This window comes from Symphalangus syndactylus, chromosome 3 (genome assembly GCF_028878055.3).
Source record: "Symphalangus syndactylus isolate Jambi chromosome 3, NHGRI_mSymSyn1-v2.1_pri, whole genome shotgun sequence".
In the NCBI taxonomy this organism is placed as follows: Eukaryota; Metazoa; Chordata; class Mammalia; order Primates; family Hylobatidae; genus Symphalangus; species Symphalangus syndactylus.
This window is the reverse complement of record NC_072425.2, coordinates 37,699,667-37,712,879: the sequence shown is the minus strand read 5'-3', so window position 1 is coordinate 37,712,879 and position 13,213 is coordinate 37,699,667. Positions and strand designations below refer to the sequence as shown.

At 38.4% G+C, this 13,213-nt stretch overlaps 1 protein-coding gene across 2 annotated transcripts in view; it reads left to right on the top strand.

The window, feature by feature from the left end:
* RAD23B (RAD23 homolog B, nucleotide excision repair protein) overlaps window positions 1-13,213 on the top strand; it is a 47,775-nt gene that overhangs the window by 4,727 nt on the left and 29,835 nt on the right. For both annotated transcript variants that reach the window (XM_055271579.2, XM_063636158.1), the window contains one exon: window positions 12,515-12,596. In XM_055271579.2, coding sequence (XP_055127554.1) covers window positions 12,515-12,596 — 82 coding nt within the window. The remainder of the gene's footprint in view (window positions 1-12,514; window positions 12,597-13,213) is intronic.

Genomic DNA, 13,213 nt, shown 5'->3' with positions numbered 1-13,213 from the left:
ACTTTGGGAGGCCGAGGCGGGTGGATCACCTGAGGTCAGGAGTTCGAGACCAGCCTGACCAACATGGTGAAACCTGTCCTCTACTAAAAATAGAAAATTAGGTGGGCATGGTGGTGCATGCCTGTAATCCCAGCCACTTAGGAGGCTGAGGCAGGAGAGTCGCTTGAACCTGGGAGGAGGAGGTTGCAGTGAGCTGAGATGGCACCGTTGCACTCCAGCGTGGGTAACGAGTGAAACTCCATCTCAAAAAAAAAAAAAAAGTGTGTGTGTGTATTGCTTTAGTACTTGTTCTGTATTATACAGTATTTGCTAGCCATCATTTATTAGTGAAGTATTCCTGTGGTGGTTTATTGTATTTTCAATATAGTCATGCTAGATACAATTTCATATTATAGAAGCTTCCTAGATTAAGGCAATGAGTAGTAAATGTATTAAAAATACTATATCACAGAGGTGAAATTAAGAGTTCTTGGCATATTGGTAGAACAAGACACAGAAAGAAACTGAGAAATCTGGTACATTTTTGCCAGACTTTTGCTGTTTTGATGGCGTGCACACAGTAGGCATTTAGTAAAGATCTTTGAATGAACTGAATATATTCTTTTGGTGAACTGGCAAGGCAGTGATCCCCCAATGTAGTGTGTTTGCATGTTGATTTATTTATTTAATAAATACTTGCTGTGTACTTACTAGATGTCAGGTCCTGCTGTGATGGTATGTGCATTCTAGTGGGATAAAACCATCAAAAAATAAATTTTAAAAACCAGATAATGGTAAGTGCTATGCAGAAAGTTGAAATAGGATAAAGTACTTGATAGTACTTCACTGGGTGCTACTTTTTTGTTGTTGTTTTGTTTTGTTTTTGAGATGGAGTCTTACTCTGTAGCCCAAGCTGGAGTGCAGTGGCGCCATCTCGGCTCACTGCAACCTTTGCCTCTGGGGCTCAAGCGATTCTCCTGCCTCAGCCTCCCAAGTAGCTGGGACTAGAGGTGTGCCCCACCACACCTGGTTAATTTTTTTGTATTTTTAGTAGAGACAGGGTTTCATCATGTTGCCCTGGGTGGTCTTGAACTCCTGAGCTCAGGAGATCTGGGTGGCTACTTTTAAATTTACTAGTCACTGAAGGCCTTTCTGAATAAGGTGACATTTAAGCTGAGAGCTGAGTAAAAATGAGCACTCAAGATGAAGAGAATGTTTTCTGTAGGGAACTGCTAGAGCAAAGACCTTTAAGAATGTGTTTTGGGAACTAAAAAAAAGCCTGCATTGCTAAGGTGATGGGTAAGAGATAAGAGAGTGAGTTGGGTAAGAGAGAACAGAGTGAGTTAGGCAAGTGGCCAGAGCATTGTAGGCTAGGGGTTTTCATGGTAAAATTGGAAACGTTTACAAGCAGGACAGAAATCTTTGTTTCTTTGTCTCTCTTTCTCTTTTCTCTTTCTTTTTTCCTCCCTTCCTCCCTCCCTTCCTCATTTCCTCCCTTCCCTCTCCTTCCCTCTCCTTGCCTCCTTTCCTCCCTTCCTTCGCCGCTCCCTCCTTTCCCTCCCTTCCTTTTTCGACAAGGTCTTGCTCTGTCACCCAGGCTAGAGTACAGTGGCATGATCATAGCTCACTGCAGCCCCAAACTCCTGGGCTCAAGTGATCCTCCACTCTAAGCCTCCTCAGTAGCTGGGACTGCCGGGGCATGCCACCACGCCCAGCTAATTTTAGTGTTTTTTTTTTTTTTTTGTAGAGATGTGGTCTTGATGTTTTATCCAGGCTGGTCTCCGACTTCTAGCCTCAGGTGATCCTCCTGCCTCAGCCTCCTAAAGTGCTGGGATGACAGGCATGAGCCAGCACACCTAGCCGAGTAATATTTATTGTAGGTTTTTTAAAGGTTACTTTGGTGCTGTGGGGTGGGCAAAAGTGAAAAGCAGAGACATCAGTTAGGGGGCTTGTGCAGTAGTTTTAAGTAATTACAGCTTGAACCAGGGCAGTAGGAGTGGAGATGTAGAGAAGTAGCTGGAATTAGGATATGTTTTGAGAGGTACAGTTGGCTGTATGACTTGCTGTGTGACCTCAGGCAAGTTACTCAGTATGTGCCTTTTGGTCCTCTGCTGTAAAATTAGAATACTAGTATGAAAGTACTAACTTATTGGTATATGAGTTTTGAAATAATATTAACAGTGCTTGGCAATATGGTCCCACTCTCCCTCCATTGTTCTTGCTTAGAAAGCCTCAAATGTGATTAAATTCAACTCAGTGTTTGTACTTGCACCTGAGTGGCCAGAGATGCACCTGTAGCCACATTGACTTCTCTCTTAAATTTATGAACATTAAGGAACTTAAGTTCTTGAGCCTTAAGGAATATTAAGGCACACTAAGGAACGTTAATTGGGTCCTTAGTGTGCAGCACCTGACAGTCTTACAGTTTACTAGTCCAGTCACTCTTCCACTGCCACAGGATGCTTTCATATCATCTACCCTCCTTATTTTCACTTGATGACCCTAGTCTTTATTTGATTGAGAATTTAGAAATAATCGAGACAGAATGTCTACAGGGTCCTACCGTAGCTACCTACCTGCTAGCCTCCTCTTACTGTAGATCGTTCTGAATTGTGGGCGGTGCTGTCTAAGGCAGGTCCTTCCACTTCTCCACTATACCTCATCCTGTCATGTGTGAAGGACATCACTCCATCAGATCTTCTTTTCTCTTCATCACTGATTTTTCCCATTTCTAGGGTATACAAACATTTTTTCCCCATCTTAATGATACGCTCCCTTGTGTCCACATCCCTCTTTAGCTGCTGCCCTATTTCCCTGCTTCTCAAGAAAATTCAGGAGTATCTCTTAATTCTGTTTACTTTTTTCCACATCTTGCTCTTTGCAGATCCACCATACTGTTCCTAAAAGGGAGTCCTCACAACTTTGTACTTGTGCCTTGTCCTTAAGCACAATACTTTTAAAAAAGTCTCTCCTCATTATTAAAATGGGAGTAATAATGAACTGCTTTCCTAACAGTTGTGAAAATCAGGTGAGATCATGGGCATGGAAATATTTAGTGAATTGTGAAATTAGAAATAAATTTTGCAGTTTTTAAACTAATCCTGCTTTCATCAGTTTTTATTTCGATCATTTCACTATCCTTTCTTTAAAAGGTTTGTATGAATGAGATATTCTCATTTTCTTAGATTGACATAATCAGCAATTTTGAACAGTGTAAAATCAATGAACAAGGTCCTGCCATGATAGATGCCGTATAGGATTCCGGTTAATTTCTGAAAGAAATTTGCTAAATTTAACCCTACTGTGGCACAGTGAATCGTGTGAAGGACACTACACCATCTGTTCCCTATAAGTTTAGATAAATAAATGTTTTTTTATAGTGTCACAAAAGCTAATTTTACAACCGAATGAGCTTTATAAAACTTTTAAACATTATATAAACTTATTTCAGCAGAGGAAGTAGACCAGCTACAAATGACTGACAATACATGAACAGATTCTAGAGGCTTAAAACAGGTAGATAAAATTGTTCTCACCCATTATTCCCCACACACTTCTGGTTGAATTAGGTAGGCACCTTGTTTTTGCTAGTGCACTGGAGACATCCATTCTTTGCCTATATAGAAACTTACAGGTATCTTGGGAATTCTGCTTACTCAGTTTTCAAATTCCTGTGTTTCTTTTGGTCTCGTTGAAATCATACTGTTAGGAATATGTTTTATAATAGATTAAATTGGCATGAATTGGTTGGCTTAATTTCTGTTGGACAAATGGGTTTTGGATTTCAAATCATATATTTAAAATAATAGCCTTTTGGATCATAACCCCAATTTGAGGATTGCCTTTGTTATAGTGCCTGCCTCTTCTCACGTAATTGATGTTATGCTATCAGTTATTGTTTCAATTGTAAAAATCTCCTGTACTAAATTATTTTATTCTTTGGGTCCAATGAGGAGATTTTTCCTGTTTGTACTGAAGTCAGCTGACCTTTTAAAAATCAAATTTCTATTTGTAGAATTATCAGGAACCTACCTTGGGACAGAAATTCCCCAGGAAATACTCTGGTGCCTGTACCAATTTCTCAAGTGGAAGGAGAACAACCAAAGAACCAAAAAAGAAAAAGCATTGCCTGTAGTGTAAACATAAGAAATCCTTTAGTAAACATTTGGCTTTGGGAATCTCCTTTATTTTGCTAATTGTTGATTGCCAAAATTTAATTGCTATTATTATTTTTTAATTAGGCCATGTAGTATTAGAACTGCCTTAGACCTTTTTCTTTTAAATGAAATCTCTTTTTTCTCTTTGAAAGTCCAGTTTTCCCTAAATTACTCAAATAATTCAGGCTCATTATAGTAAATAAAGTACAAGAAAATGTGAACGGCTTTTGCCCTTGGTCTAAGGAACCACTGTAGACTCTGTATATCCCTCTAGTCTTTTTAAAAAATATATTTACACGTAATACATGAACACGACTACACTATTTGTGTAAAAAAATTAATTAGCAGCTAGCTTTTTTCTTCAAAGATAGTTACAAATATTCCATTCTTTATATTGCATAGTGTTCAAATGAATGTATGTACATTAATTTATTTTACCATTTCTCCTTTGTGGATGTTTAGGGTTGTTTTCAGTTTTTAGTACTGCAAAAAGCAATGTAGGGCACACACTTTGTACCTTTGTCTTTGAAGTAGTTACATGAGCACCTCTAGCATTGATTTCTAGATGTGGAATTATTTGGTCAAAGTGTGGCAGATTGCCTTAAAAAATGCCTGGTCAGGCTGAGCATGGTGGCTCACACCTGTAATCCCAGCACTTTGGGAGGCTGAAGTGGGCGGATCACGAGGTCAGGAGTTCGAGACCATCCTGGCCAACTTGGTGAAACCCCGTCTCTACTAAAAATACAAAAAATTAGCTGGGTGTGGCGGCTCGCCCCTGTAGTCGAGCTACTTGGGAGGCTGAGGCAGGAGAATCACTTGAACTCCGGAGGTGGAGGTTGCAGTGAGCCAAGATCGCGCCACTGCACTCCAGCCTGGTGACAGAGCGAGACTCCGTCAAAAAAAAAAAAAAAAAACAAACCTGGTCAGTGCTTACAAACATTAACAATATTTGTTACTTACAAATACCATCTCCCATATGAGTAGCCAGGATTCAAATTTAGGGACTCTGGCTCTAGAGCCTATATGTTTAACCTTTTTATTTCATCTGCCTTAGTGTCCCCATCAGAAAAAGAGGATAATAGTATCTACCTGTGTACTAGTTAACCTATTAACTGCATAACAAAGTACCCCAAAACTTAATTAAAACAGTAAACACTTACTATTTCATAGTTTCTGTGAGTCAGAAGTTCAGGGATATCTTAGCTCTGTGGTTCTTATTCAGAGTCTCAGGAAGTTGCATTTAAGGACTTCATTCTATGCATTAAAGGCTTGACTGGCTGGAGGGTTCCCACTGAAAGTGACTTCCTCACATGGCTAACAACTTGGTGATGGTTATTGACTGGGGCTTCAGATCCTCCCCATATGGGCCTCTCCCCAGGATGCCTGAGTGTCCTTGTGACATTGTGGCTGGCTTCTCCCAGTGTTAGTGATCCTAGAGAGCAAAATAGAAATAATGGCTTTTATATTATATATAAACCAGCCTCAGAAATCACACTTTTACTTCAGCAGTATCTTACTATTCTTGTGGACTAGCCATAATTCAGTATGTGAAGGGTGTGTACAAAGGCTTGAATACCAAGAGATGGGAGTCATTGGGGGCCATCTTGGGTGTTGGCTACTGCAACCTCATAGAGATGTAGTACAGATTAAAAGAGTTAATTATTGTGAGGCTCTTAGTACACTGCCTGGCATATGGCAAGTACATAGCCTACATTAGCTTTTATTCAGATATTATATTTCAGGGCTACCCATTAAAACTTTACACATTTATACTGTATATAGTTACAACAGTAATAAGGGACAACATAGTTACAAAAGTAAGAAGGAAAAATAATAACTAACAATGAGCAAGCTGTTATATGGAATATGCAATTGCTGACCTAATTAACAAGCAATAGCCTAGAAATCTTATGCAAAGTGCTGTGTAAGAAGGTTGACACGACAGCTCATTATACTATCATAGGAATATGATTTACAAGATATTATTTTGATGTCTCATGCATGACCTAAATTTGTCGAATGAAAATGACTAGTTTTTTTAAGAGACAGAGTCTTGCTCTGTTGCTCAGGCTGGAGTACACTGACAGTATTATAGCTCACTCCAACCTTGAACTCCTGGGCTCAGTCAGTCCTTTCACCTCAGCCTCCTGAGGTAACTGGGACTACAGGCGGGCACCACAGCACCTGTCTAATTAAAAAAAAATTTTTTTGAGATGGTGGCTCACTGTGTTGACCAGGCTGACCTCGAACTGTTGGGATAACAGGGGAAATGACTGCTTTTAATGGTTGTTGGCCTGAACTAGAATAGTGCCAGTGCCACAGAGATGCACGGTAGTGCTCACATTAGGGAATAATTAGATGGTAAGTTAAGCTTTGTGGCTTTGTGGTGGCACTTTTAAATACACTATTGTGATTGTCTTCCTTTGGAGGAAAAAAGAAAAACCATGCCCATCATGTTTAATATTATATTGAGTACGTTTTTATTTTTAAATGCACGATTTTGTAAGAGAAAATTAAGTAGCTAGAAAAAAAGTTTGATTTCTTGAATGTTAACCCTGTCTTTGTCTCTAGTGGAATTGATGATAAACCACCATTATTTATACAGCGGGAAATGCAGCACAATGAAAGTTCTAGCCCTGATTATGTACTGGGACTGTGGTGCTCAGGTTTATGTTCACTCTGTTGAGATGGCTTACTGGAATGGGAGCATTGGCGTGGGGCTCAGCGCAGTTAAAGGAGTCATAATTGCATCTATTGTGGGCCATATCCTTTCCAAGAGAAACCTTGTGCTGAGTTCATACCTCTTCCTTTGAAGCATCCAGAAAGAAGGCAGTCTTTCTTGCTAATCTGTTTTAAAGTATGCTCAATTAGGTTGGGTTAGGGATGATTTAAACAAAATAATTTAGACACAGTTCTTCCATAGATACATTATAGTTTAAGTGCCTCTAGGACATCCTGTGAAGGTGTTCAGTAGAGAGTTAAGTGTGGATAAATGAAGGTCAGAGAGAGAGAGCTGGGCTAGAAATACAGATGACATCTGCATGGTTATTAAAACTAGGAGTAGACACGATGGATTATCCTGGAAGTCTAAGTAGCACTTAAAGGGCTGGCCAGGGAGGAGGATTTCGTGAAGCAGTGAATGGAGAGATAGGAAAACCAAAAGTATGGCGCCCTGGAAGCCAAGGGATGGCAGTATGTAAAGGAGGGACAGGTCAGTACTGTCACACGTGACGAGGGAGATAGGAGAGGATTAAGAAGTGTCTTATCATTATGATGTTGCAGAATTCAGTGATGTTGGCAAAGAGCAGTGTTAATGGAATGGCCAGCGGTGGATGGGGGGGGACTGCCAGAGAAAATAAGCAGCAGAATGAGAATAAATTTCGTGTTTTTGTTTATCAGCACAGTATTGCTCTCTTTTGAGTAGTTGGTTTGAGATTATGAATAAGTGAAGACAGTGGTGTGTATTTAAGTTTTTGAAGAATTAGATTGTGGGGGGAGAGAGTCTAGTAGGAGACGTGATTGTTAAGTGTTTGTTTTTAAAATGATAAAGAATTAGGTCTAAGTGTGAATGAAAGTGAACTGAGTGAGAGAGAGGCTGAAAAAGCTGGGAGAAATAGGAAGTATAATGAATTTAGTAAGATACTGAAAAATACTTGGAGGAGAACCAGAGGACAGGTGGAAAGAATTAGGTTTGAAAGAAAGGGATACTTTTTTCATTTAATAGTTGAGAAGGAGATGTAGGTGAGTCTGGATGCAACAAAGTTAGACAAAGTTGAAAATAATTTTCTCTGTCTTCTGTTTTTAATAAGGTAGAAAGTAGTCGCCTGCAGAGAGTACGAGAGGATGCTGTGAATCAGATTTAGAGTAGAATGCAGATTTGAGATTTTCTTCTGGAGGATGGAGAAGAGGGCTAACCAGGGGGAACAGAAAATTTAGTGTATCCATTTCTCCACTAGCATTTAGAAAACAGTATAAATGTAGATAGGCAGTCTCTTAGGTGAAAGTTGAAATTGGTTAGCTAAGCAAGGTTAGGACAATGAGACACCACAGAGTGGCTGGAGTAAATTTTAGAGGTTGAATACTGACAGAAATAAATGATGTTGGTCCAAATACAGAATTTTGTGTGTCAGGAGCAGCAGAAAGACAAGGAAGTTTTTGATATTAGAAGGTGATAGGAGCAATGATAGTGAAAAGTGAAATGAAAGTAGAGACTCTAGGAACCAAGTCTTAAGGAGATTCAAGAGCAAGTATAGTGAACAGTTACTAAGAGCTGGTAGGAACAGGAGATTGGTCACTTATAATTTTAAACATGGAGTGGTTTTTAGATGACAGAATTCAGCCTGTGTTCTGTAAGTATAGATTGGATTGTAAGTAAAGATCATTGTTTAGTTCAAGGTAAGGAACAATGCCAGAATTTTAGACAGGTCAGTGAACCTGGCTCCAAAGTCTGGTTCAGTTATTTTCTTTGAAGTGATACTGTTGGATCAAATCCCCGCGCCTACCCCCACCACCTTAAAAATGTTGAAGCATCTTGGCATGTTGCCCTCAAAAATTTTGATCATTTGGTACTTTAATTCTTATTCTGAGAATGTATTTCTTCACTTTCAATGCCAAGAATTATTCAAAACAATCTTTCCAGTGTGATAGTCTGTTGGATTAATAACATGAGGCATCAAAATTTGTGTTTGGTTACTAATGAGGTTGAGCTTTTCTGTGCTGTGACTGTGTAATTGTGAATTGCCTGCCCTATCATTTGTCCAATTTTTTTATTAGTGCAAAAACAGTTTTGTGCCTTGTCTCTCTCTCTCTCTTTTTTTTTTTTCTTTTTCTTGAGACAGTCTCATTCTGTCACCCAGGCTGGAGTGGAGTGGCGTGATCTCGTCTCACTGCAGCCCCAGCCGCCCGAGTAGCTGGGATTACAGGCGTGTGCCACCATGCCCAGTTAATTTTTGTATTTTTAATAGACATGGAGTTTTGCCATGTTGGCCAGGCTGGTCTCAAGCTCCTGGCCTCAAATGATCTGCCCACTTTGGCCTTCCAGAGTGTTGGGATTACAGGCGTGAGCCATTGCACCCTGCTGCCTTTTCTCTTTTTTAATTGCCTTTTTTTTTTTTTTTGAGATGGAGTCTTGCTGTGTCGCCAGGCTGGAGTGCAGTGGCACAATTTCGGCTCACTGCAACCTCCATCTCCCTGGTTCGATTGATTCCCCTGCCTCAGCCTCCCGAGTAGCTGGGACTACAAGTGTGCGCCACCATGCCCGGCTAATTTTTGTATTTTAGTAGAGACGGGGTTTCACCATGTTGGCCAGGATGATCTTGATCTCTTAACCTTGTGATCTGCCTGCCTTGGCCTCCCAAAGTGCTGGGATTACAGGCATGAGCCACTGTGCCCAGCCTCTTAATTTCTTTTATTTTTTTAATTTTTATTTGTCCTTTTTTTCTGTTTGAGTTGCATGGTTAGCCTGTTAATTTTTCTTCTTTGTTGAATAAACATTTTTAGTGTTTAGTCTACAATTACTTCTTTAGCCAAATCATATAGGTATCTTGTATGGAGCTCCCATTGTTATGTTCTTAATATTCTGTGTTTTGTTTTGTTTTGTTTTTGAGACAGAATCTTGCTCTTGTCGTCCAGGCTAGAATGCAATGGTATGATCTTGGCTCACTGCAACCTCTGCCTCCTGGGATTCAAGCAGTTCTCCTGCCTCAGCCTCCCAAGTAGCTGGGATTACTGGTGCCAGCCACCATACCCGGCTGATTTTTGTATTTTTAGTAGAGATGGGGTTTCACTGTGTTGGCCAGGCTGGTCTCGAATCCAGCCTTAGGCGATCGTCTGCCTTGGCCTCCCAAAATATGGGATTACAGGCGTGAGCCACTGTGCCCAGCCTTAATATTTTTTAATCAATTTTGATTTCTTTGAAGCAAAAGTTATTTAGTAGTAAATTACTAAAGGGCCTTTTTTTTTTTCCTTTGGTCCAGCTTTTCTTAATTTATGGGGCTTTTTTTTCCCTTTTGTCCTCTCCTCCCTCATTTTTGATATAAAGCTAGACGTCCCGTTATTTAAGCGTTTTGAAATATGAAATATTTAAGTCTGTCTTATACTTCATTGTAACCTGTCAAGAATGAGATATTCCTGCATGTTTATTTTCTTTTACTTGTTGCTTCATATGTGTCTTTTTTTCCTTCACATATGTCTATGCTCTGTTCATTTATTCATCCAGCACAGGATAATGGAGCACCCACTCCATGCCAAGCCACTATGTATTGCCCTGAAAACTGGGTTCGTGCATAGACATACACTTGGTCTGTAATTTATTTGTAGTTTTCCTAAATAATCACACTTGGAAATACTGTATCCTTTTATCCCTTTATAAACAAAGTTTGAGAAGAAATTTACCATACACCACTGAGTGCTCTACCCATGCTCTGCCATCAGTTGGTTGACTTGGCAAGTCTCTTAGCATGTAGGATAGCAGTCCTCAAATGACTTGATTTCAAGACTTGTTTACATTTAAATAAGTTATTGAGGGCTCCAGAATAACTTTTGTCGATATGCTTACGTTTTATTTATTTTTTAAGGCAGATTCTCACTCTGTCACCCAGGCTGTAGTGCAGTGGCGTGATCTTGGCCCACTGAAACCTCCACTTCCAGGGTTCAAATGATTCTTGTACCTCGTCCTCCCAAGTAGCTGAGATTACAGGCATCTACCACCACGCTTGGCTAATTTTTTTTTTTTTTTTTTTTTTTTTTTTTTTTTCCATTTTTAGTAGAGACAGGATTTTACTGTGTTAGCCAGGCTGATCTCGAACTCCTGGCCTCAGGTGATCCTCTGGCCTTAGGTGATCCTCCCACCTCAGCCTCCCAAAGTGCTGGGATTACAGGCGTGAGCCACTGCGCCCGACCCAATTTACTTACATTTGTTAATGTTTACCACATTAGAAATTAAAACAAATTTTATTAATGTTCATTTAAAAATAAATATAAATTTATTATAATTTTTTTTGCAAAAATAACTGTATGCCAAAATAACAGTAACAACAAAGCACTGAAAAGACTGACACTGTTTCACTTTTTTTGCAAATCTGATGTTTGCCTTTAAAAAAATTTTACTTGTGTTTTACCTTTGAAATGGGGAACAGTGGAAAATAGTGGATTGAAATTTTTGTGATGGATTTCTACTTTGGGGAACATCAGAATAGCAATGATGCTACTGATCCATTTCAGGAAGATCATTGCAGCAAGGAAGGTTTATATGGTATTTGCAAAATACTCTGCTTGGAGTCATAAGGGATGGTAACCTCTTTATTTCCGTCTCCTCGTCTATAAGATTGAGTGGGTGACATTTCCTTTTGTCCCAGAGTTTTGAGGATTGTGTGAAATTGTATGTTAACATCTGAAGCTAAATAAGCTTTTTTTATCTTTGAAGTACACACTATCACTTTTTAATTGTACAAAAGAAACCTATATTTGTGTCCCTTTCTGTCTAAAACCGAGAGAACTGTCAACTTAGATAATTTTCAAGAAGTATTTTTTTCCTTGGTTCTTGTGCCTTTAAAGTAATGAAAGTAGTTCTGTAAAGGCAAATGGGAAAGCCATCTCTGCCTTTTTTACTCCTGTACCTCCCTACTTAACAAGTTAAGAGGTCCATTAGACTCATTTTTCTGAATACTGTATAATGAGCCTAATTGTCACACAATTTTAGGAAATGAAGAGACTATAAAGGTCATGGATTCCAGCTCCTCTTATAGATGAAACTGATGCTGAGAGAAGCTAAGCTGCTTGTTTAAGAGCACTGAAATTGTCTGGTGGTTTTCAGCCTGGGCTGAACTTTGGGACCACTTGTAAAGCTTTTTAAAAATACTGATGTCAAGGTCCCACTCTCAGAGATTATGTTTTAATTGGTGTTTGTAAAGCCTCCCTGGTGATTGTAATGAAACATAACACTTAAAATGAATCATTTGCCTTTTAACATTCACAACTGAACCTTTAACATTGAAGTATTCTTATTGTTGATGAGACTATTTTATTTCTTAGACTTTTTAGGTGATTGAGCTTTACTGTCTTGCTCCGTGGGAAATAAACCCATAAACACTATATAAACCAAAACTTTGATGTTGAAAACTTTATTTTAAATTATCAGGTCAACTAGTAAATTTTTAAAAATCTGTGTGTATCAGATGGTGTTAAAGTTATGCCTATCATAACTAATAATGAGTTAATGTTGAATCTTTTTTGATATAAATTGGAAAAACATAATATTTGAGGTTTTGGAGGCATTAATAATTATGTATATAATTTTTGTCTTCCATTATTTATTCAGATTCTGGATTGTCATTTTTTATTTAGACTTTTTGCAAAACAAATCTTTATTTTTCCTATAGGTGAAAGCACTGAAAGAGAAGATTGAATCTGAAAAGGGGAAAGATGCCTTTCCGGTAGCAGGTCAAAAATTAATTTATGCAGGTATGAATTAAATATTAAAATTAACATGCCATGTCTTGATATTCTTTTAGTTTTAGAAATGTTATCTTACATATTGTAGTATATTCAAATTGTCAGAAAAATGATTGTACAAATAAAAGCAGTCAAAGAGCAGTCATTTGAATCTAATACTAATATTCAATCTTCTCTTTATTCACATTTGCCCTATGTATTTTTCATCAAATGGTATTAGTTTTGTTTTATCTTTTGTAAGCATCATGTAACTGGATTTTGTGTTTTTAATCAAACTGAGCTTTTTTTAAAATTGAATTGAAACCATTTATACTGATTGTGTTATTATTAGTATGTTTGGAATCATTCCTGTAAAATTATTTTAACCAAAACTGACTGAAGAGTACAGAAAAAACACATCACACAGACACCTACAGGAAGAAAAAAAATTAATATTCAGAATATGTAAAGAATTCTTAGAAATCAATAAGGAAAGGATGACCAGTAAAGCAACAAAGGATAAGAGTAGGAATTATACATTTGACTAGCCTCACTAATAACCAGGAAAATGTATATTAAAAATACACTTGATATCCAAATTCAGTAGAGAAAATGCTTTCATTGTAGATGTTAGTAAGGTGGGTGTT